The 22,099-nt window shown below is 65.3% G+C and overlaps 1 protein-coding gene across 15 annotated transcripts in view; it reads left to right on the top strand.

Annotated features, from left to right (window-relative positions):
• LOC101932204 (signal transducer and activator of transcription 5B) overlaps window positions 1-16,921 on the top strand; it is a 33,288-nt gene extending 16,367 nt beyond the window's left edge. For 6 of the 15 annotated variants that reach the window (XM_065577852.1, XM_065577851.1, XM_065577853.1 and 3 more), the window contains 18 exons: window positions 1,211-1,348; window positions 2,210-2,366; window positions 2,863-2,952; window positions 7,238-7,412; window positions 8,046-8,176; window positions 8,295-8,446; window positions 8,892-9,047; window positions 9,506-9,685; window positions 10,235-10,322; window positions 10,408-10,530; window positions 11,553-11,645; window positions 12,651-12,857; window positions 13,812-13,906; window positions 13,998-14,128; window positions 14,437-14,592; window positions 14,912-14,963; window positions 15,710-15,817; window positions 15,977-16,921. In XM_065577852.1, coding sequence (XP_065433924.1) covers window positions 1,221-1,348; window positions 2,210-2,366; window positions 2,863-2,952; window positions 7,238-7,412; window positions 8,046-8,176; window positions 8,295-8,446; window positions 8,892-9,047; window positions 9,506-9,685; window positions 10,235-10,322; window positions 10,408-10,530; window positions 11,553-11,645; window positions 12,651-12,857; window positions 13,812-13,906; window positions 13,998-14,128; window positions 14,437-14,592; window positions 14,912-14,963; window positions 15,710-15,817; window positions 15,977-16,103 — 2,349 coding nt within the window. In that variant the 5' untranslated portion in view covers window positions 1,211-1,220 and the 3' untranslated portion in view covers window positions 16,104-16,921. Of the gene's footprint in view, window positions 1-1,210; window positions 1,353-1,503; window positions 1,632-2,209; window positions 2,367-2,862; window positions 2,953-7,237; window positions 7,413-8,045; window positions 8,177-8,294; window positions 8,447-8,891; window positions 9,048-9,505; window positions 9,686-10,234; window positions 10,323-10,407; window positions 10,531-11,552; window positions 11,646-12,650; window positions 12,858-13,811; window positions 13,907-13,997; window positions 14,129-14,436; window positions 14,593-14,911; window positions 14,964-15,709; window positions 15,818-15,976 lie in introns of all 15 variants that reach the window. The other 9 variants (XM_065577858.1, XM_065577861.1, XM_065577859.1 and 6 more) reach the window with 5 other exon arrangements.
• The last annotated feature ends 5,178 nt before the right edge of the window (window positions 16,922-22,099 follow it).

Raw genomic sequence — 22,099 nt, 5'->3', positions numbered from 1 at the left:
AGAAACCCTGTCCTGTACCTGCCCCACTGCCCCTCCACCCGCACGCTCTCCTGAGCTGCAACTGCCTTGCCCTGGAGCCCTTCTGCACCTTATATTCCCCAGCAAGTCCTCCCAGCATGCCTTGCATTAGCCTACAATTCCCATGACCCTCCCTAGGAACTACATTTCCCAGAATTCCCTTGGTCTAGCTTAACCTGGGGCTGGGTCACGCCTGACCAGACAGGGCCAGTCCCTGTATGACAGTGCGCCAAGGGGATGGTTTGCATGTGTTTCCCGCACGGCGGGTGGAGGGGATTCATGGAGCATGGGGGGGGTTAGGCTCTAGCTATTCGAATCCCTCTTGGACCGTAAGAAACTCCCTCTTGGCTTCAGCATACGGATCCAGGGGAAGGGAAGCAGTGACCCTTGTGCTAAGCTTTGTGAGTGGGGCCGGCTCCTGGGCGTGAAGTCTAACCCGCGTGGGTGTGTGCGCCCCAGGACACTGGCACCGCCACCGCCCCTGCATCGCTCGCTCCGCTCTTCGGCAAAGGGGCACCTGGTTTCCTGAAAGCGGAATCAGTCTCTGCCGGGAGATGCCCCGCAGGAATTCCTGCCGGGATGAGGGTGTGGTGGAGGAGGCGGCGAGCAAATGGTGTTTGCTCCTTTCTCGTTTGGGGCACCTGGAGCTGAGTTTAGTTTACCCGCTTCGTTTTCACCAGCACTCCTCCGGGTGAGAACCCTGGCCCATGTCTTGGAGAGCTCGAGGGGACTTGGGGGGCCCTGTCTGAGAGACTCTTTAGGGACTGCTCAGCCCCTGCCCTCTGGAGAGCCAGGCCCTGCCGGGCCTGCAACAGGGCCCCAGAAATTGGGAGTTCCTGGGTAGAGCTGGACCTGAGCTTTGATTTGCCCCGTCTCCCCGGAGCAGCATCTGTCCCTTTGGGGTGGTGACACTTGGTGGCTTTTCCAGTCATTCAGGGACACTGACTGGGCCAGGCTGGTGGTTGGCTCCTGCTGCAGGTTCCCTCTGCCAGCAACTTCGTCCCCTTCCCTTCTTCACATCCCCTTCTGGGAGTAGATCAGATCCTGTGCCCCCACTGCTGAGTGACGTGAGGGAGGCAGATAAGTTGCTTTTCCTGTAGGCACGTAGCCCAGAGAGACAATGGCCACTGAGCTTGCAAATCCTCGAGTAGGGGCAGAACCTTCCTGGGTAACTGTCGTGTGCCTCCGTCAGGTTCTGACCGATGGCCCTGTGGATCCAGGCCCAGCAGCTGCAGGGAGAGGCCCTGCGCCAGATGCAGGCACTGTACGGCCAGCACTTCCCCATCGAGGTGCGGCATTACCTGTCGCAGTGGATCGAGAGCCAGGCATGGTAGGTGAGCCCGCCCCGCTCCATGCTGTTGTCACCGTGCTAGTGAAATCTCTTCCTCCAGGGGCTGCACAGTGGAGCTGGGGGGCGGCTGCTGACGGGGCTCCTTGCTGCTTGCAGGAGGTTCACCTAACTCCCCTCTCCTCTTCCCCCTGCAGTACGAGGGGTCTAGAATGGTGCTGCCACATGAACGCTGCATCCCGGCTCTGTCCCCAGGCTGGGGCGTGCGTCCTCTGTCAAACGCTTCCCACCCCCACCCCACTGTTTGTTTTATCAGTTAAAAAAGGTAAATGCTGCTTTTGGCTGTGACAGAGACAGGCAGCACGGCCTAGTGGTCTGAGCACAGATCCGGGGCCCATTGCCAGTTAGCTATGCCTCAGTTTACCCTTCTGTAGGCACGCGGGTTGCACTAACCAGTCATCACTTGTAAAGCCTTTTGCCCAGTGCCGTGCATCAGCCTTGCTACCTCTGCAGCCGCCCCGGTCGAACCTCAGGGCACTTAGACTCCCCGTGAAGCAGCCTCGTGAGGGATCCTGCACGAGGGGAGCTGGCAGAAAGGCATCAGGGCTGGGCTCGCAACTTCACTCAGCCCAGACGGTGACGAGGAGTCACCCCAGGAACACTCGGCAGGTCCCATGGTGGGGCCAGCGGGGCAGGCTCGGGGCGGGGCTTTGCTCCCATTCGCTCTGGGCTTTGTGTGGCGGGTTGGCTGGATCGTCCCCGTTTGCTGGGGGACAGACACACGGGGGGCCTCACTGGCGGGGGTTGGGTTCCCCCAGCAGATACAGTCCCTGCGCCGAGCTGGGGCGGGCAGGTCGGGCCCCGGCTGAGCCCTGCCCCCCCCCCCTTCTCTCTCTGTGCCAGGGACTCCATCGACCTCGATAACCCCCAGGAGAACCTCAAAGCCACCCAGCTGCTGGAGGGGCTGATCCAGGAGCTGCAGAAGAAGGCGGATCACCAAGTGGGCGAGGACGGGTTCCTGCTGAAGATCAAGCTGGGGCACTATGCCACACAGCTGCAGGTCGGTGCCCGGAGCCGCAATGGGGCAGCCTTGCCCCCCGTGCCCTGCCAGGGGCCGGCCACTCCCACTGGGCGCTCCCCCGTGGGCTGGCCAAGCCTGGTGCGGAGCAAGGGGCTGAGACCGCAGCAGAGTGCGTGATGGCAGGTGCCGTCTCTCCCCTCCCCTCACCGCGTGGGGCCAGCGCATCCCTGAGCCCCCTCCGCTGCTGCCCCGAGCTCCCTCCCCTGCCATGTCGCAGCCCCCCCAGCCGCTGCCGTCCCCCGCGGGCTCCTTGCCTGGCCATGGGGAGCTGCCGTCCTGGCATGGGCCGGCTGGGGTGACCCCCATCCTCACTCACGTGCCCTGGGAGCGGGGATGCCGGCAGGGTAGGTTAGGGCAGGAGCAGCCCCCCCGCCCAGTGCCCCTGGGACCCCCTTTGCCCCCAGCCTGGGGCGGTGAGAGCCCCTGACTAGCCCCGCTCTGCCCCTGGCTCAGGGCCTTTGCTTTCCCCCCGCAGAACACGTACGACCGGTGCCCCATGGAGCTGGTGCGCTGCATCCGTCACATCCTGTACCACGAGCAGCGGCTGGTTCGGGAGGCCACTAACGTGAGTAGCCAGGCAGGGGGGCCTTGTCTCGCTCCCCCGTCTCTCTGGGGCCCATGGACACTGCCCCAGCCCAGCCACGGGCACCTCACCCTGTGCCCGTGGCTCCAGCCACTGCCCCACGGCATGAGCCTCGGCCTCTGTGCTCCGTGGCTGCCCCCCATGGCAGTCCCCGAGGCCCTGCCTCTCCCTGACCTGACGCCTGTCGCGGATTGTGGGGGAGTTAGGGCCCTGCACCCCCGGCTTCCTGCGATTCACCATGACTCTCAGCCAGCCAGTAAAGCAGAAGGTTTATTTGGATGACAGGAATACAGTCCAAGACAGGTCTTGCAGGCACAGACAACAGGGCCCCCCTCAGTTAGGTCCAGCTTGGGGTCCCAGGGCATGCCGGCCCACCCCCCTTGGGGGGTCAGAGCCATCTCTGCCTCCCAGCCATCTCTCCAGCCTCCTTCCAGCCTGCTTCCAGCCCTCTGCCCTCAGCGACCCCTCCCACAGCCTTTGTTCAGTTTCCGGGCCCCGGAGTCATCTGACCTCCAACCCCCTCCTGGGTTCTCATGTTACAAGCTCAGGTATGTTCCCTTGGGCCGGCTCCCATCCCCCGATGCAGACCATCCTAGTCACACTCCCCTGTCAGCATTCACACACCCCAGCAAGAACAGTCCCAGTTCGTCACATCTCTCCCCCCTTCGAGACCGAACTGAGCAGGGTCACTTTAGCCAGTGACCCGGGGAAGTTCGAACCTACCCCCGTTCCCATGGATGCCCCCGCATCCCTCCAGTTCCTTGGTGGGAGTTACACCAGGCCCCTTCCGTTCCACGCCCCCCCTTAGGTCGGGGTGCTTGATGGCACTCGCAGTTCGCATGTGGGAAGGTTTATGCGGCCTGTGCCCTTTTCCCACCCCCATACCTCTGGGGTTCCAACTGGGCTGTGGTCTTCTCCCAGCGCTCCAGTCTGGAGGTCTGTGCTTTGGGCTCTCTTGGTTTAGAGCCGCCCTTTTAACCTTGGCCACCCTCTGGAAAGGATCCTTTATGCTGGGCAAGGGTCCTAAAGCTGTTTTCCCCTTGTCCCAGGCCTTCCTCCCCCTCTGACAGGGGTCACAGGATCCGCAGTACTGTCGGACAGTAACAAAGACCCCAGGCCAGTAAAAGCTCCGTAGCAGCCTCTGCTGGGTACGCCAGGTTCCCTGGTGCCCTGAGAGGGGAATGTCATGGGCCCGGCACAGCAGCTGGCGGCGATACTTCTGGGGTACCACCAGCTGCCTCCTGATCCCCCCTGACTCCATTTTCCCTGGGGGAGCCCATTCTCGGTACAGGAACCCCTTCTCCCACAGGAACCTTTTCCGGCCACCTCGTTCCATGGTCTGTACCGCATTGAGGTCGGCCAGGTCCCTTATTTTCCGCAAGGAGGGGTCTCTCTGTAGCTCGGCCTGGAACTCAGCAGCTGGGACAGGGATGGCCACCTGCTCTTTCTCGCCCGCTGGGTCCGAAGCTGCAGCCTCCCTGAGCCGCGTCCCTGGGCGTTCCCTCCCCACCAGGTTAGGGTCCTGCGCCTCAGGCAAGGCACCCCCCCCAAGGCCAGGGCGCAGGGCCCCTCGCCGGCTCTGACTGCGGGTCACAACCAGTGCCTTTTGGGGGTTGCTTGGCCAGTTCTCCAGGTCCCCCCCCATCAATACCTCAGTGGGCAAATACGGGTGTACCCCCACATCCTTGGGGCCCTCCTTGGCCCCCCACTTCAGGTGTACCCTTGCCACGGGCACTTTGACTGGTGTTCCGCCCACCCCCGTCAGGGTCAGGTAGGAGTTGGGCACCACCTGATCTGGGGCCACCACCTCGGGCCGGGCCAGCGTCACCTCTGCGCCCGTATCCCAGTATCCATTGACCTTCCTCCCATCCACCTCCAGGGGAACAAGGTACTCTCTCCGGAGGGACAGCCCCGCGCCCACCGTATAAACCAAAAACCCTGAGTCTGGGGCATCCAGCCCCCTAGAGGAGCTGGCCTGGGGCCCTTCTCTCTCTTGAGCAGTTGATAAGCTGCCAGCCCCTCTTGCGTGAGAAGCCTGCCCCTCGTCCGTCTGGGCCTCTACCAAGTTAACCCTATGCGGGTTCGGTCTGCTCAGTCTGTCCTTGAGCTTGGGGCACTGGGCCCGAACGTGGCCTCTTCGGCCGCAGTAATAGCAGCTCATGTCCTGTGGGTCCCCTCGAGCCGGTCGGTTGTCCCTGACGCTGGGCATTCCCCGTGGGAGGGGATTCCCCATATTCCCTCTTTGGGAGGTCCCAGGGTGACTCTCTCTCTGCATCGCGGCGGGCCTGTTCCTTTGGGGCTCCTCCCTGCCACCCCCTGACCGGCTCTTTACAAACTCATCAGCCAGCTGCCCGGCGTGTCGCGGGTTCTCTGGCTTTCTGTCCACCAACCACAGCCTCAGGTCGGATGGGCACCGCTCATACAGTTGCTCCAGTACCAGCAGTTTAATCAGGTCCTCCTTCGTCTGGGCCCCACCAGCCCACTTGCTGGCGTATCTTTCCATGCGGACGGCTAGTTGCAGATATGAGATCTCAGGGGTTTTATCTTGACCCCGGAACCTTTCCCGGTACATCTCAGGAGTCAGCCCAAACTCTCGTAGCAGGGCCTTTTTGAATAGTTCGTAGTCCCCTTTCTCTGCCTCTCCCAGTTGGCGGTACAATGCCACGGATTTGGGGTCCAGTAAGGGGGTAAGGACCCGGAGTCTGTCCGCGGGATCCACCCGGTGCAGCTCGCAGGCCGTCTCAAAGGCCTCCAGGAAGTCATCCATGTCCTCCCCCTCCTTGTATGGGGCCATGATGCACTTATCAAAGCTCCGTGCAGTCCTGGGTCCCCCCTCACTCACCGCAGCCGGGGGTTCGCTGCCCTTCAATCTCGCCAGTTCCAGGTCATGCTGACGCTGTCTCTCTTCATGCTGTCTCTGTCTCTCATTCTCCTCCCGTTCATGCTGTCTCTGTCTCTCTTCACGCTGATGCTGTCTCTCTTTCTCCTCCCGTTCATGCTGTCTCTGTCGTTCACGATCCTCCAGCTCTCTCAGTTTTAGCTCTTTCTCCCATTCCAGCCAATTCCGCTCCCCGGATGCCGAACGTCGCCGGGAGGATCCTCTGCTGGCCGGCGAGCTTCGCCGGGGGGACCCCCTGCTGGCTGGGGGGGTCACGGCGCCTTCGGTATTTGCTGGGCTCCTCCCCACCCTTCCCCTAGGCATAGGAAGGAGGGGTCTCGGGAAGCCCTCAGCAGCCGGCTGACCACTCCCAGCTGGGACAGACACTGGTGCCTGCGCTGCATTTGCCAGGCTGCTTCCCTGAGACACAGGGATCAGTTCATTCGCACGATCTTCCGCCTCCAGCTGGGCAATGAGCTGTTCTTTGGTGAGCCTCCCAATGCGCAGCTGCCTCTGCTTGCACAGCTCCACCAGGTCGCTCTTAAGCCGCTTGGCATACATCTTCCTGCTGGCCACTCACCGGCCTGTGTGCTCACAGCTCCCCACAGTTCCCAGGGGGACCCCTAGTGTGCCAGCCCTTCTCGAGGTCACCACCTCTCTGCCAGGGTCGAGCTGCAGACTCCTCCGCCCCTGGGACCACTCGCTGCGATCCCCCCGGGGGACCCTGTTACTGCAAAAGTCCTTCTCGCTGGTCACACACTCCCAGGGGTAATAACCGTCTCTCTCCCACTCTTCAGCGTGCCTGGTCCCCGTCAATCCCCCGTCGTTTTACTGCTCCCCAGTCACTTACTGCAGGAAGCGCCGTCCACGGGGTGCAGTAGATCCCACCGCTGCCACCAGTTGTCGCGGATTGTGGGGGAGTTAGGGCCCTGCACCCCCGGCTTCCTGCGATTCACCATGACTCTCAGCCAGCCAGTAAAGCAGAAGGTTTATTTGGATGACAGGAATACAGTCCAAGACAGGTCTTGCAGGCACAGACAACAGGGCCCCCCTCAGTTAGGTCCAGCTTGGGGTCCCAGGGCATGCCGGCCCACCCCCCTTGGGGGGTCAGAGCCATCTCTGCCTCCCAGCCATCTCTCCAGCCTCCTTCCAGCCTGCTTCCAGCCCTCTGCCCTCAGCGACCCCTCCCACAGCCTTTGTTCAGTTTCCGGGCCCCGGAGTCATCTGACCTCCAACCCCCTCCTGGGTTCTCATGTTACAAGCTCAGGTATGTTCCCTTGGGCCGGCTCCCATCCCCCGATGCAGACCATCCTAGTCACACTCCCCTGTCAGCATTCACACACCCCAGCAAGAACAGTCCCAGTTCGTCACAACGCCCCCCCTCTGCAGAGCCCCTCCCCAGCCAGCAGCCTGGCGGACGCCATGTCCCAGAAGCACCTGCAGATCAACCAGACCTTCGAGGAGCTGCGTCTCGTCACCCAGGACACGGAGAACGAGCTGAAGAAGCTGCAGCAGACGCAGGAGTATTTCATCATCCAGTACCAGGAGAACATGCGCCTGCAAGGTGGGGGTGGGGGGGCCTAGCCGTGGGGAGAGGGAGGGGCCGTGGGGATGGACTGATGGGGGCAGGGACCCGCAGAGCAGAGGCAGCTTCGCCCTGAGATCCCGTCCTCGGGGAGACACCGGCCTGTGCCAGCAAACGTCCCGCAGCACTTGCCCCGTCCCAGCTGCCGAGGGGGCGCCAGGCGCTGGGGTCCGGCTGGGTCCGGCGGGGGGCTGCAGCTGGTGCAGAATGCTCCCTGTGCAGCTCCGTGCCTCGTGCCCCCTGCTGGCCACTCCGCCCTGGGACCAGGGGTGTCTGGGGGGGTCCTCAGCCCCCTTTCTCCCCCCACCCGGCGCGGGGGAGACTCTGCCGTAGCATCTGGGGGCTGGGGCATCGTCTCACCCACCCTCCGCGCCCCTGTGAGGAGGCTGCAGGTATCTGAGCACCCACGGGACGGTTCCCCTCCCTCCACAGTCCCATGGGAATCCCCAGCTCAGCACTGTCCCACCGGCTCCGTGGGGCTGGGGAGCGAGTCCCGAGTGTCCCCCATCCCCGGGGCAGGCCTGGTGCAGGGGTTCTGGGGATGCTGCTGCGGGTCGGGGAGCCCCCGGGGCAGGCGGGGCTCAGGCCTAACGCTCTTGGCCTCCTCCCCAGCCCAGTTCTCCCAGCTCTCCCAACTGGGCCCCCAGGAGCGCATGTCCCGCGAGACGACGCTGCAGCAGAAGAAGGCGTCGCTGGAGGCCTGGCTGCACCGGGAGGCCCAGACACTACAGCAGTACCGAGTGGTGAGCGCCAGCCCCGGGGGGACCCCACTCCTCTCCCCGGTGCCAGCAGGGGGCGGTGACGCCCCCGTGCGGTGCCGCTGCCTGCCCCGTCCCACGCTAACGCCCCGTCCCCTCGCAGGAGCTGGCGGAGAAGCACCAGAAAACCCTGCAGCTGCTGCGCAAGCAACAGACGACCATCCTGGACGACGAGCTGATCCAGTGGAAGCGGCGGCAGCAGCTGGCGGGGAACGGCGGGCCCCCCGAGGGCACCCTGGACGTGCTGCAGTCCTGGTGCGTCCGCCTCTCCCAGCGCTGCCCCGTGGGAAACGGGGCTGGGCACCCGGCAGCTGCCGCTTGTCCCCTGGGCGGTTGGCTGGGAAACCAGGGAACGGTGCCGCCGGCAGCAGGGAATCCGGGGGGGGCTGCCCTGGGTCCCAAGAGGCCCCCCCGGGGGGTGACCCTGGAGGGTGACACTGCCCCCGCTGGGGTTGTTAGTCCAGGGCACTAGGGGTCACCTGCCCCCATCCCCAGGGATGTGGGACTGGATTCCTGGGGTGGCTGAGCTCCCCACAGGGCCAGGCTAAGGCCGGACCGCGCCGGCCTGGGGGGACCCCGAGGGGGGCGCGCAGACAGGGAGCGTCGTGACCAGCAGACATGGGACACCCAGGCCTGGGGCTCCGTGATGTCTCTGGGCCTTGCCAGAGCACTGACCTGGCCCGGGGGCCCCTCGCCCCAGGTGTGAGAAGCTGGCCGAGATCATCTGGCAGAACCGGCAGCAGATCCGTCGGGCCGAGCACCTGTGCCAGCAGCTGCCCATCCCGGGGCCCGTGGAGGAGATGCTGTCCGAGCTCAACGGCACCATCACAGACATCATCTCCGCCCTGGTGACCAGGTACCGCTGGGGGCAGAGCCGGGCTGGGCCCCGATCGGGGCTGGGCATGTCTGCCCCATGTGCGCTGGGGTGACAGAGCTGGGCTGGGCCCGGCTGCCCCACACAGGCTGGGGGGCTGAGGCTGAACTCGGGGCACGGTTGGGACGAGGTTCAGGCTCTGACCTGGGCAGGTAGGAATTGGGCTGCGAGGGGCCAGGGGCTGGCTGGATTGGGGGGTGGGGATGCTGCTGGCACTGCGGGGTGGGTGGCAAGAGAAAGGGGCTCGTGGGGCAAGTGCTTTGGGCGGGAGGGGATACGGCCTGGGGACTGGGAAGGAGGATCTGGGCACAGGGGCTGTGAGCTGGGGTGGGGATGTGCCAGGTCGTCCCCCCGCCCCCGTGCACGTCTGGCGGTTGTAGCTCCGGCCCCCGGCCCCATCTCACAGCCGCAGGTCCCGTGACGCTGGTTCCTCCCCCCAGCACCTTCATCATCGAGAAGCAGCCCCCCCAGGTGCTGAAGACGCAGACCAAGTTCGCGGCCACGGTGCGGCTGCTGGTGGGGGGGAAGCTGAACGTGCACATGAACCCGCCCCAGGTGAAGGCCACCATCATCAGCGAGCAGCAAGCCAAGGCCCTGCTGAAGAACGAAAGCACCCGCAAGTAATGACCCCCCCCACCCCCGCCACTCGTCCAGGGCAGGTCCTGGGAGACGCCCGAGCTGGCCCCGCTGAGCCGCGCGGCTCCTGTTGGGTCTCAGGGGGGCTCTGGCAGGGCCCTGTGGGGCTGGTTCCTTGTTCTCTCTGCGTCCCATGCTCACGTAGCCTGGATCCCACAGAGAGTCCAGCACAGCGTGTGGCTGGAGCTGCCCCCTCTCACCCCCGGGGTATCGCTGAGCGGAGGGAGGGTCAGCCCCACGCCTATGGGGTTGGTGACTGGCCCCTTTCCCAGCACACCCAGTGGGGTCCAATCCCCAGGAGACCCCCCTGCCTGGCCTGGTTGGCACATGGGGCCCCATGTCCCCCCCAGGCCTCGAGCCGCTGCCCGTTCTCTGAGCCCGGAGCTGGATTCCAGGCCCCTGAGTGGGTTTCCTGGGCCCAGAGGGAGCTTCCCCCCATGGTGACTGTTAGCACCGCCCTGCCCCCCCAACGCCCCATGGGAGTCGGAGCTGGCCCAGTGCCTGCCCTCTCTGACCTGCCTTTCCCATTGCAGCGAGAGCAGCGGGGAGATCCTGAACAACTGCTGCGTGATGGAGTACCACCAGGCCACAGGCACCCTGAGCGCCCACTTCAGGAACATGGTGAGAGCCACCGGCACCGCCCCCGTCCCCTGCCCCCCCCCCCCCCCCCCCGCCCACCTCTCACGCCCTCTCCTGCCTCCCCCAGTCCCTGAAGCGCATCAAGCGCTCGGATCGGCGCGGCGCCGAGTCGGTGACCGAGGAGAAATTCACCATCCTCTTCGAGTCGCAGTTCAGCGTCGGTGGCAATGAGCTGGTCTTCCAGGTCAAGGTAAAGCTGGTGCTGCGCTGGTACCACTGCCCTGGACCCCGCCCGGCTCTGGGTTCTGCGCCGGCACCGCTGCCCTGGGCCCCGCCCGGCTCTGGGCCCTGCGCCGGCACCGCTGCCCTGGGCCCTGCCCGGCTCTGGGCCCCGCGCCGGCACCGCTGCCCTGGGCCCCGCCCGGCTCTGAGCCCTGCGCCGGCACCGCTGCCCTGGGCCCCGCCCGGCTCTGGGCCCTGCGCCGGCCCCGCTGCCCTGGGCCCCGCCCGGCTCTGGGCCCTGCGCCGGCCCCGCTGCCCTGGGCCCCGCCCGGCTCTGGGCCCTGCGCCGGCCCCGCTGCCCTGGGCCTGCCCGGCTCTGGGCCCTGCGCCGGCACCGCTGCCCTGGGCCCCGCCTGGCTCTGGGCCCTGCGCCGGCACCGCTGCCCTGGGCCTGCCCGGCTCTGGGCCCTGCGCCGGCACCGCTGCCCTGGGCCCCGCCCGGCTCTGGGCCCTGCGCCGGCCCCGCTGCCCTGGGTCCTGCCCGGCTCTGAGCCCTGCGCCGGCACCGCTGCCCTGGGTCCTGCCCGGCTCTGAGCCCTGCGCCGGCACCGCTGCCCTGGGCCCTGCCCGGCTCTGAGCCCTGCGCCGGCACCGCTGCCCTGGGCCCTGCCCGGCGCTGGGCCCTGCGCTGGCACCGCTGCCCTGGGCCCCGCCTGGCTCTGGGCCCTGCGCTGGCACCGCTGCCCTGGGGACTGCCCGGCCCTGGGCCCTAGGAGCCCTTCTGGGGCTGGTGTCAGGCTTGGCTGTGTCGCCCGTCCCCAGGATGGCGTCTCTGGGTTGAGGGAGGGACCCAGGAATTCTCGAGTGTGTCACTGGCTGGGGCAGCCCCAGGGGGCGCGGGGTCCGTGGGGTGGGCATGGGGTCGAGGAGCCCAGGGGGGCTTGGTCTGCTCGAGACTCGCCCAGTGGCAGTGGGGGAAGGGCAGGACCCGGAGCTGGGTCCAGCCCCACCCGCGCCCCACACTCAGCTCGGCCCGGCCGGTTCCCACAGACGCTGTCCCTGCCCGTGGTGGTGATCGTGCACGGGAGCCAGGACAACAACGCCACGGCCACCGTGCTCTGGGATAACGCCTTCGCCGAGCCGGTGAGCAGCCAGCGCCGTCGGGGGCAGATTCCCACACCCAGGGGGCCTGCCCCCCTTCACTTGGGGCCCAGATCTGCAGTGCCCTTAGCCCCCCCACATCAGCAGGTCCCTTGATCTCGGCCCCCCTCACCTGGCCCCTCCTGCAGCCCTCTGTGTTCTCGCCTGGGCGGTCTCCCATTCCTGCCCCCATCCGGCCTCTGCGCCGGGAGCACTGGGGGAGGGGGACAGGAGTTGTGGGGAGGAGGAAGGGGGGAGCTCTGAGAGTAAGGGTGCAGGGGGAGGGAGAGGGGCGCTGGGGGGGTGAGGTCCAGGGGGAGGGAGGTGCTGGGGGATGCTGGAGGGGGATGCTGGATGGGGCGCTGGGGGTGAGAGCCAGGGGGAGGGGGGTGCTGGGGGAGGCAGAGGGGGTTGCTGGAGGGGGTTGCTGGAGGGGGATGCTGGAGGGGGCGCTGGGGGTGAGAGCCAGGGGGAGGGAGGTGCTGGGGGATGCTGGAGGGGGATGCTGGGGGAGGCAGAGGGGGATGCTGGAGGGGGCGCTGGGGGTGAGGTCCAGGAGGAGGGGGGTGCTGGGGGAGGCAGAGGGGGATGCTGGAGGGGGATGCTGACGGGGGCGCTGGGGGTGAGGGCCAGGGGGAGGGGGATGCTGGAGGGGGCACTGGGGGTGAGGGCCAGGGGGAGGGGGGTGCTGGGGAAGGCAGAGGGGGATGCTGGAGGGGGCGCTGGGTGTGAGGGCAAGGGGGAGGGCGATGCTGGAGGGGGATGCTGGAGGGGCGCTGGGGGTGAGGGCCAGCGGGAGGGGGATGCTGGAGGGGCGCTGGGGGTGAGGGCCAGGGGGAGGGGGGTGCTGGGGAAGGCAGAGGGGGATGCTGGAGGGGGATGCTGGAGGGGCGCTGGGGGTGAGAGCCAGGGGGAGGGCAGCTGGAGGACGGGGGGCGATGCTCCCTGCTCCTGGGGCTGGAGCCCTCCCCGCTGGCTCCCCTGAGCCGGCGCCGCCCCCTCCCGCAGGGCCGGGTCCCGTTCGCCGTGCCCGAGAAGGTGCTGTGGCCCCAGCTGTGCGAGGCGCTCAACATGAAGTTCAAGGCCGAGGTGCAGAGCAGTCGGGGGCTGACGAAGGAGAATTTGCTCTTCCTGGCGCAGAAGCTCTTCAACAGCAGCGGTGCCCAGCTGGAGGAGTACAGCGCCATGTCCGTCTCCTGGTCCCAGTTCAACCGGGTGAGGAGGGCAGCGGGGGCGGGGCCGGAGGGCAGCGGGGGCGGGGCCGGAGGGCCGCGGGGGCGGGGCCGGAGGGCCGCGGGGCCCGGGCCGGAGGGCAGCGGGGGCGGGGCCGGAGGGCAGCGGGGGCGGGGCCGGAGGGCCGCGGGGGCGGGGCCGGAGGGCAGCGGGGCCCGGGCCAGAGGGCAGCGGGGGCGGGGCCGGAGGGGCTACTGGGTGACAACAGCGTGGGGAGGGTTGCGGGGCAGCAGGAGACCCAGGGTGGCCTGACCCATTAACGTCCTTCTGCCAAAATTCTTACCTCGCCGTCCCCCCCCCCGCCCCCCTCGAGCCCTGTCCCCCCTGTCCCCCCGCCCCTCTTGAGCGCCATCCCTCCCCCCTCAAGTGCCATCCCTCCCGCAGCCCCAAGCCAGACATCCCCCTGCCCCCCTCGAGCGCCATCCCCCCTGCAGCCCCAGGTCGGACATCCCCTCTCCCCCACTCGAGTGCCGTCCCCCCCCCGCCCCCCTCGAGCACCATCCCTCCCCCCTCGAGCGCCATCCCTCCCACAGCCCCAGGCCAGACATCCCCCCTGCCCCACTCGAGTGCCGTCCGCCCCCACCCCCCTCGAGCGCTGTCCACTCCACCCGCCTCGAGTGCCATCCCCCCCGCAGCCCCAGGCCAGACATCCCCCCGCCCCCCTCAAGCGCCGTCCCCCCCACAGCCCCAGGCCGGACATCCTCCCCGCCCCCCCCTCGAGCACTGTCCCCCCCCGCAGCCCTGGCCGCCATCCCTCCCGTGTGGTGTGTTCTTGTCGGTGCGGGGGGTGGGGAGGGCTGGGGTTTGTGACGTACGTGTCCAGGCTGCTCCGGCGCGGCCGTGGATTGCTTTTACCCTGCGGGCCGGGAGAGAGCCCCGTGGCGTGGGACGGCTCGCAGGCCTGGCCATCACTGCTTCGCATTGTTCTTCACCCAGGAGAATTTACCCGGCTGGAATTACACCTTCTGGCAGTGGTTCGACGGGGTCATGGAAGTGCTGAAGAAGCATCAGAAGCCTCACTGGAACGACGGGTGAGACCCTCCTTCCCGTAACGGCCGGCACGGCACAGTCCCCCCCCCCCCATGCGCCTGCCAGCCCCTCACCCCCCTCTCTGTGCTCCAGGGCCATCCTGGGCTTCGTCAACAAGCAGCAAGCGCACGACCTGCTGATCAACAAGCCGGACGGGACCTTCCTGCTGCGGTTCAGTGACTCCGAGATCGGGGGCATCACCATCGCCTGGAAGTTCGACTCGCGTGAGTCAGGGTGGGCTCGGAGCAACACTGGGCTGGCTTTGCCGCTCCTCTGGCGCATCTCGCCGCTGGCTGGCGGTGGGGGGGGGCACCCCATGGTTCCATTGGGGGCCTGGTGGGGAAAAGCTGAAGGAACAGGGGCATCTCACTGCCCTGCCGGCCGGTGATCTCCATCCAGCGTGGCTGGCGGGGAAGGACGGCCCACAGAGGGTCGGGGCAACTGAGCGCACGGCTGGGTTTGCTCTCGGCTCCTTTCCCTGCCACGCCTGGCCCTTCTCGGCCCGGCTCATGCCGCCACCTTTCTCCTGTAGCCGACCGCAACCTGTGGAACCTGAAACCCTTCACGACCAGAGACTTCTCCATCCGCTCGCTGGCTGACCGCCTGGGTGACCTCAGTTACCTCAACTACGTGTTCCCCGACCGGCCCAAGGACGAGGTCTTCTCCAAGTATTACACGCCGGTTCTCTGTGAGTCGCTCTCGGCTGGGCAGGTCCGCCCGACACGGCGGGTGCTGGCCGAGGGGCTCTGCCAAGACCCGGCCCCGGCTGCTGCGGGGCTGGGCCTGACCCGGGTGTTCTGCGGCGTGGGCGGGGAAGGCAGGTTCCTGCAGCCTGGCGGGACGCCCGGGGCAGGAGCCGGACTGTGGGTGCGTATACGCCGGCAGGCTGCAGCAAGAGCCTGGGGGTGACGGGGCAGCGCCAGGTTCTCGCCCGCAGCCGGCCTGTGACTCCGGGAGGAGCCCAGCGTTCGGACTGCTGGGCTCACGGCTCTTTCCTCCAACTGCAGGTAAAGCCGTGGATGGCTACGTGAAGCCCCAGATCAAACAGGTGGTGCCAGAGTAAGTACTTCCCCGCCGAGGCGGCTTGTGCCTGGGCTCCCCGCTCCAGGAAGCCGGGCTGTGCCCTGGGCGAGTCCTGCCAGCCAAGGCCCTGTTCCCCTGCAGGCACCCGGCCTGGCCTTTTGGGTGAAGTGCCAGCAAGGAGCTCCCAGTGGGACTCACCCGCGGAGGCTCGCTGCCTTTCCAGCCCGCTCTGCGCTGGTTCAAGTCCGTCCCCGGCTCCCTGTCGATGGCTGCGTGCGACTGACACCCAACGCGGCTCGGCTGCCAAACTGGGTCTGAAGGCCCCACGGCCGCAGGCGCCTCCTGTGTGAACGCGGGCCGTGGCGGGGGGGGGTAATGCGCCATTGGCCCCCTCCCCCCGGCCCACAGGGACCTGGCCCGAACAGAGCCCCTCGCAGCAGCACCATGATCCCGAGGGAGCTGGAGCCAGGGCTGGGGCCAGCAGGACGTGAGCAGTCGCTCCAGCCAGGCTGGACTTGCCCTGGAGCCGGCCCTACAGTGTGATACCAAGGCCCCCAGCATCTCTGACCCCACTGCTCAAATTACAGCGGGGCGGGGGGGGCAGGCCCCCTTACTACTGTTAGCAGCTCCCTCAGTTCTGCCTTGTGCCCCCTCCTCCTCACTCTGTGCATTATGCAGCCACTCGGTGTTCAGGGCCCCCCTGCTTTTTTCCCATCGTCGGGGGGCTGCTCCCTTGCCAGTGCCCCCAGCAGGCTGACGCGCCGGCCCCTCGTCTGTTCCAGGTTTGCCAGCGCCTCTGGGGATCCCGCCGCCGGAACGGTCACCTACATGGATCAGGCGCCGTCGCCGGCCGTGTGCTCCCAACCGCATTACAACGTCTACCCACAGAAGTAGGTGCTGCTCCTTCCCCGGCCCTGAGCCGCGTTCCGGGGGCGAGGGGCTCCCCGTGCTGGGGGGGGGGCGTTTAGCTGGAGCACGCTGCTCCCGGCCCCCCCGGCGTGGCTATTCTGGGATGCCTCCCCCAGGCTCGCCCTGTCTCTCTCTCTCAGCCCCGACTCTGTGCTGGATCCCGAGGGCGAGTTCGACCTGGACGACACGATGGACGTCGCGCGACACGTGGAGGAGCTTCTGCGGCGGCCCATGGACACTCAGTGGATCCCCCACAGCCAGTCGTGACCCTGTGCCGTGGTACGGCCCGGCCCGGCAGCCGTGTCCCTGGGAGCCGATCCGGGGAGCGTGCCCCGTGGAGAGCAGCCCAGTGTTCGTGTCTCTGTGCGTGGGCCCATGTGTGGGGGGTGCTCATCCGGGGGCTTTGCTCTGCGCCAGCTGCAGCGGTGTTGTTGTTGGCTGCATCTGTGGGGGCCCCAGCAGCTCCTGGCTCTGGCAGGGCCCCTCCTACTCGCGCAGCGCTCCTCCCCAAATCCTTCCCTGCACTGGCAGGGCCGCCCCGTGCCAGGCCTGAGCCAGGTGGGTGCTGGTGTTGGGCAGGCCACTGGGGGCATGGCAGGGTCCCGGTCTAGCTAGTGTCCCCTGGCTCCACTGGCAGAACCGCCTCTCTCTGGGCGTGGGGAACGCGGCCCGGCCCAGCCTCACCCCTTAGCAGCCGCGTTTGTTTCTTTATCACTATCGTGCCCGGCCTCGTTCCTGGCCCCCCCCCCCACCCCGTTTGCTCACAGCCCCCTGCCCCTGACACGCACTGTGTTATCCCAGCGTGCCCCCGCCCCAAGAGCCAGGCAGGGGTTGAAAAGCAAGAGGCAGCCCTGGGGCAGCCCCTGTTCTGGGAGGGGAACACTGGGCAGCAGGCTGGGGAGGGACAAGCAGGGGTCTGCCCCCCTGGGCTCATCCCTCCCCCCATGTTGGCCCTTGGGTGACACCCCGTCCTTGTGGCATCAGGGGAGGGGGGATTCCCTTCTTGTGGCAGCCATTGCTTTCGGCTCTCCACCCCATTGTTCTCGTGACCGACCAGGTAATAAAACGGATGGTTTTTAAAGGCAGCTGGTGAAGCGAGGCTCCGCGTCCAGCCCAGGCTGCTCCAGGCAGGGGGCTGCGGGTCCGTCCGTCTGTCCCCAGCAGCGCAGGGCTGCGGGCCCGGCCGGGTGCAGGGGGCGTCCGTCCGTCTGTCCCCAGCAGCGCGGGGCTGCGGGCCCGGCCGGGTGCAGGGGGCGTCCGTCCGTCCATCCGTCCCCAGCAGCGCGGGGCTGCGGGCCTGGCCGGGTGCAGGGGGCGTCCATCTGTCCGTCCCCAGCAGCGCAAGGCTGCGGGCCTGGCCGGGTGCACGGGGCGTCAGTCCGTCCATCCGTCCCCAGCAGCGCAGGGCTGCGGCGCCTGGCCGGGTGCACGGGGCGTCAGTCCGTCCGTCCCCAGCAGCACGGGGCTGCGGGCCCGGCCGGGTGCACGGGGCGTCCGTCTGTCCATCCCCAGCAGCGCGGGGCTGCGGGCCGGGCCCGGCCGGGTGCAGGGGGCGTCAGTCCGTCCGTCCGTCCCCAGCAGCGCGGGGCTGCGGGCCGGGCCCGGCCGGGTGCACGGGGCGTCAGTCCGTCCGTCCGTCCCCAGCAGCGCGGGGCTGCGGGCCTGGCCGGGTGCACGGGGTGCTGCTGTTCTTAGCCGGCCCCCCCAAGCAGCCTGCCCAGCTCTGCCTGCCCCGCGCCAGCAGCTGGGCCCAGCCAACGTGCGGCTGTGCTGGGGGTGGGGGGGCCTCTGGTGTGTGAGCTCAAGGGGCAGTGCTGGGGTCCCTATTGTACCCTAAGGGACTGGCCCAAGATGGTGCAGGGAGGCCATGACAGAGCAGGGCCTGGCCCATGCACCCAGCATCCTTTGCACCTGTGCTGCAGTCACTGGGCTCCCAGCCAGGCCCCCCGCCCGGGCCAACAGGGAGGGAGGGAAACGGGGGCCTGCAGGGGCTGGGGAAAGGAGACACCCCCCCCCAGCCCCCAGCTCTGGGCCAAGCTCTAAAGCGAAGCAGCCTCAACTCAGCCCCCCTCGGCCAGCAGAACAGCTGGGCCCCTTAGCTCGGCTGCAGCTTTCTGGCTTGCCACGAGGTGGCAGCACAACACAGCGCTAGGGCCCTGCTCCTGCCCCAGCCCTGCAGGTGGGCACCCAAGGGTGCAGCAGTGACCTGCCCTGCGAGAGCGGCTCCCCTGCAGTGGCACTAGGCCCTGTCTGAACACAGACCTGGCTGCGCCGGGGGCTGCACAATGCGCTGGGCTGAGCCCTGACTCCCAGCTGCTGCTGAGCCGGGCCGGGCCGATAGGTACTGGCGCGGCTGGACACCCAAAGGGCCTTCGGGAGCTGGGGCACCCGCTCCTCCGGCAGCTCCTTTGCAAAGGGGCCATGGAGCACCTCCCTGCTGCCAGAGCAGCTAAGCCCCCCCACCGTCAAACCTGCAGGGCGCCCTCTCGCACAGGTGAGCCCCCCCCGTGCTGTGAATAGCCCCTTGCCCATGCTGCTGGCCTGCCAGTAACAGGCATCTGGGCTCCGGCCCTGTGCCCCCGCTGCTCTCTCCCTCACACCCAGCACCCCCTTTTATACATGGGGACACTGTCCACAGGGACCTTCCTCCATCCCCCCCAGCAAATCCAAGAGCTCTCCCCCCCCCAGCGCCTCAGTGGAAGGGAAGAACCGGCCCCAGCCCTGGGCTCGGGGCAGGTGACTGCTGCGGGCATGAGCGAGTGGAGGCTCTAAACCGCAATACATCCCTGGGGCAGGAGGTGGTGCTGGTGAGCTGCTGCGCCCACACCTGGCCCGTGGCCCCTGCCCAGGAAAGCAGGGGAGGTTCCCTGGGGGACCATGGAGAGGGAACGGGCAGCCGTGGCAGGGCAGCAGCAAGGCACCCGCTCGGCTCGAGCCCTCCAGGTAGAAGCCAAATGCTCTGGTCCTGGGGCTGCTCTGCCTTGGCCCCGCCCTGGGCAGGGAGCTGGCGGCGAGGCCAATACTGCCCGCAGACGGGGACGTGCCCAGGGTGGTAAAAGCCAATCCAAACAGCTTGTGCACCGCCCCGGGCCCTCCCCTCTCCCTTGGCTGGACTTTCAGGCCCTGGAGCTCCCGCTCTGGCATGGCAATAGCCTTGCCTAGCCCCCAGCTTCTGGGGTGGAGGGGCCAGTCAAGGGACAGCTGGGTTCTGGGCCTGGCCTGGGGCACCACCTGCAACGTTCAGTGCCCAAGGCTGGGGCCAGGCTCCTCCCAGGGCTGTTAGTGGCTGGCAGAGCAGGGCTGGGCTCTGGCTCCCTGGGGGCAGAGAGTTTGGAAAAGCCAGCGGCAGGCTGGAAATACACAGGTTTTCCTGGCTGCTGGGCAGACCCCCAGGCCGCAGCCTCCACTCCTCGTTCGTTCGTCAAGGAGCCAGGCCTGCCCAGGAAGCCCCAGTTCTGCTCTTTCTAGATGTGGAGAAGCAGCCACCGTAGGGATAGAGGCTTCATTTGTCTTGGTGTTTACAATGCAGCTCACCCCCCTCGCTTTAAAGCCGACTGGAGCGAAGCCCGGGCCACTGGGGCTGCCTTGCGGCTAAATGCAGAGCACCGCCCATTGGAAAAACAATCCCAGCTCTCCCTACAAAATCATGGGATCTAAATTAGCTGTTACCACTTCAAGCTCTTGGAGTCACGGTGGATAGTTCTCTGAAAACATCCACTCAATATGCAACAGCTGTCAAAAAAGCGAATAATACTAGGAAATAATACCATGAGGAAAGAAATAGATCATTTCTACTGATCTTAAATGCAAAAAAGAAGCTTACAAGAAGTGGAAGATTGGACAAATGACCAGGGAGGAGTATAAAAATATTGCTCAGGCGTGCAGGAGTGAAATCAGGAAGGCCAAATCACACTTGGAGTTGCAGTTAGCAAGAGATGTTAAGAGTAACAAGAAGGGTTTCTTCAGGTATGTTAGCAACAAGAAGAAAATCAAGGAAAGTGTGAGCCCCTTACTGAATGAGGGAGGCAACCTAGTGACTGAGGATGTGGAAAAAGCTAATGTACTCAATGATTTTTTTGCCTCTGTCTTCATGAACAAGGTTAGCTCCCAGATTGCTGCACTGGGCAGCACAATATGGGGAGAAGGTGACCAGCCCTCCGTGGAGAAAGAAGTGGCTCAGGACTATTTAGAAAAACTGGATGTGCGCAAGTCCATGGGGCCGGATGCGCTGCATCCGAGGGTGCTAAAGGAGTTGGTGGGCGAGATTGCAGAGCCATTATTTTGAAAACTCATGGCGATCAGGGGAGGTCCCAGATGACTGGAAAAAGGCGAATGTAGTGCCCATCTTTAAAAAAGGGAAGAAGGAAGATCCCGGGAACTACAGGCCAGTCAGCCTCACCTCAGTCCCTGGAAAAATCATGGAGCAGGTCCTCAAGGAATCAATTATGAAACACTTAGAGGAAAGGAAAGTGATCAGGAACAGTCAGCATGGATTCACCAAGGGGAAGTCATGCCTGACTAACCTAATTGCCTTCTATGATAACTGGCTCTGTGGATGAGGGGAAAGCAGTGGATGTGTTATTCCTTGACTTTAGCAAAGTTTTTGATACGGTCTCCCACAGTATTCTTGCCGCCAAGTTAAAGAAGTATGGGCTGGATGAATGGACTGTAAGGTGGATAGAAAGCTGGTTAGATCGTCAGGCTCAACGGGTAGTGATCAATGGCTCCATGTCTAGTTGGCAGCCGGTTTCAAGCGGAGTGCCCCAAGGGTCGGTCCTGGGGCCGGTTTTGTTTAATATCTTTATTAATGATCTGGAGGATGGTGTGGACTGCACTCTCAACAAGTTTGCAGATGACACTAAACTAGGAGGCGTGGTAGATACACTAGAGGGTAGGGATCGGATACAGAGGGACCTAGACAAATTAGAAGATTGGGCCGAAAAAAACCTGATGAGGTTCAACAAGGACAAGTGCAGAGTCCTGCACTTAGGATGGAAGAATCCCACGCACTGCTACAGACTAGGGACCGAATGGCTAGGTAGCAGTTCTGCAGAAAAGGACCTAGGGGTCACAGTGGACGAGAAGCTGGATATGAGTCGACAGTGTGCTCTTGTTGCCAAGAAGGCTAACGGCATATTGGGCTGTATAAGTAGGGGCATTGCCAGCAGATCGAGGAACGTGATCGTTCCCCTTTATTCGACATTGGTGAGTCCTCATCTGGAGTATTGTGTCCAGTTTTGGGCCCCACACTACAAGAAGGATGTGGAAAAAATGGAAAGAGTCCAACGGAGGGCAACAAAAATGATTAGGGGTCTGGAGCACATGACTTATGAGGAGAGGCTGAGGGAAGTGGGATTGTTTAGTCTCCACAAGAGAAGAATGAGAGGGGATTTGATAGCAGCCTTCAACTACCTGAAGGGGGGTTCCAAAGAGGATGGAGCTCAGCTGTTCTCAGTGGTGGCAGATGACAGAACAAGGAGCAATGGTCTCAAGTTGCAGTGGGGGAGGTCCAGGCTGGATATTAGGAAACACTATTTCACTAGGAGGGTGGTGAAGCACTGGAATGCGTTACCTAGGGAGGTGGTGAAGTCTCCTTCCTCGGAGGTTTTTAAGGCCCGGCTTGACAAAGCCCTGGCTGGGATGATTTAGTTGGGAATTGGTCCTGCTTTGAGCAGGGGGTTGGACTAGATGACCTCTTGAGGTCCCTTCCAACCCTGATATTCTATGATTCTATGAATAAGACAGATGATATCATAATGCCACTATATAAATCAGTGGTATGCCCACTCCTTGACTACTGCGTGCAGATCTGGTCACCCCATCTCAGAAAAAGGTACCCTTTTGTGACGGAGTATGGGGGACTCAGGGCCCTGCACCCCCGGCTTCCTGCGATTCACCATGACTCTCAGCCAGCCAGTAAAGCAGAAGGTTTATTTAGACGACAGGAACACAGTCCAAGACAGGTCTTGCAGGCACAGACAACAGGACCCCCCTCAGTTGGGTCCATCTTGGGGTCCCAGGGCACCCTAGCCCCTTGGGAGGTCAGAGCCCCGTCTGCCTCCCAGCCATCTCTCCAGCCAGCTTCTGAAAACTCTCTTCAGCGACCCCTCCCACAGGCTTTGTTCAGTTTCCCGGGCAAAGGTGTCACCTGGCCTCTAACCCCTTCCTGGGTTCTCACGTTACATGCTCACGTATTCTCCGTCGGTCAGTCTCCCATCCGCCAATGCAGACTATCCTAGCCACACTCCCCTGTCAGCAGTCAC

The sequence above is a fragment of the Chrysemys picta genome, chromosome 24 (assembly GCF_011386835.1).
Source record: "Chrysemys picta bellii isolate R12L10 chromosome 24, ASM1138683v2, whole genome shotgun sequence".
NCBI lineage: Eukaryota > Metazoa > Chordata > Testudines > Emydidae > Chrysemys > Chrysemys picta.
This window is presented reverse-complemented; position numbering and strand designations above follow the sequence as displayed.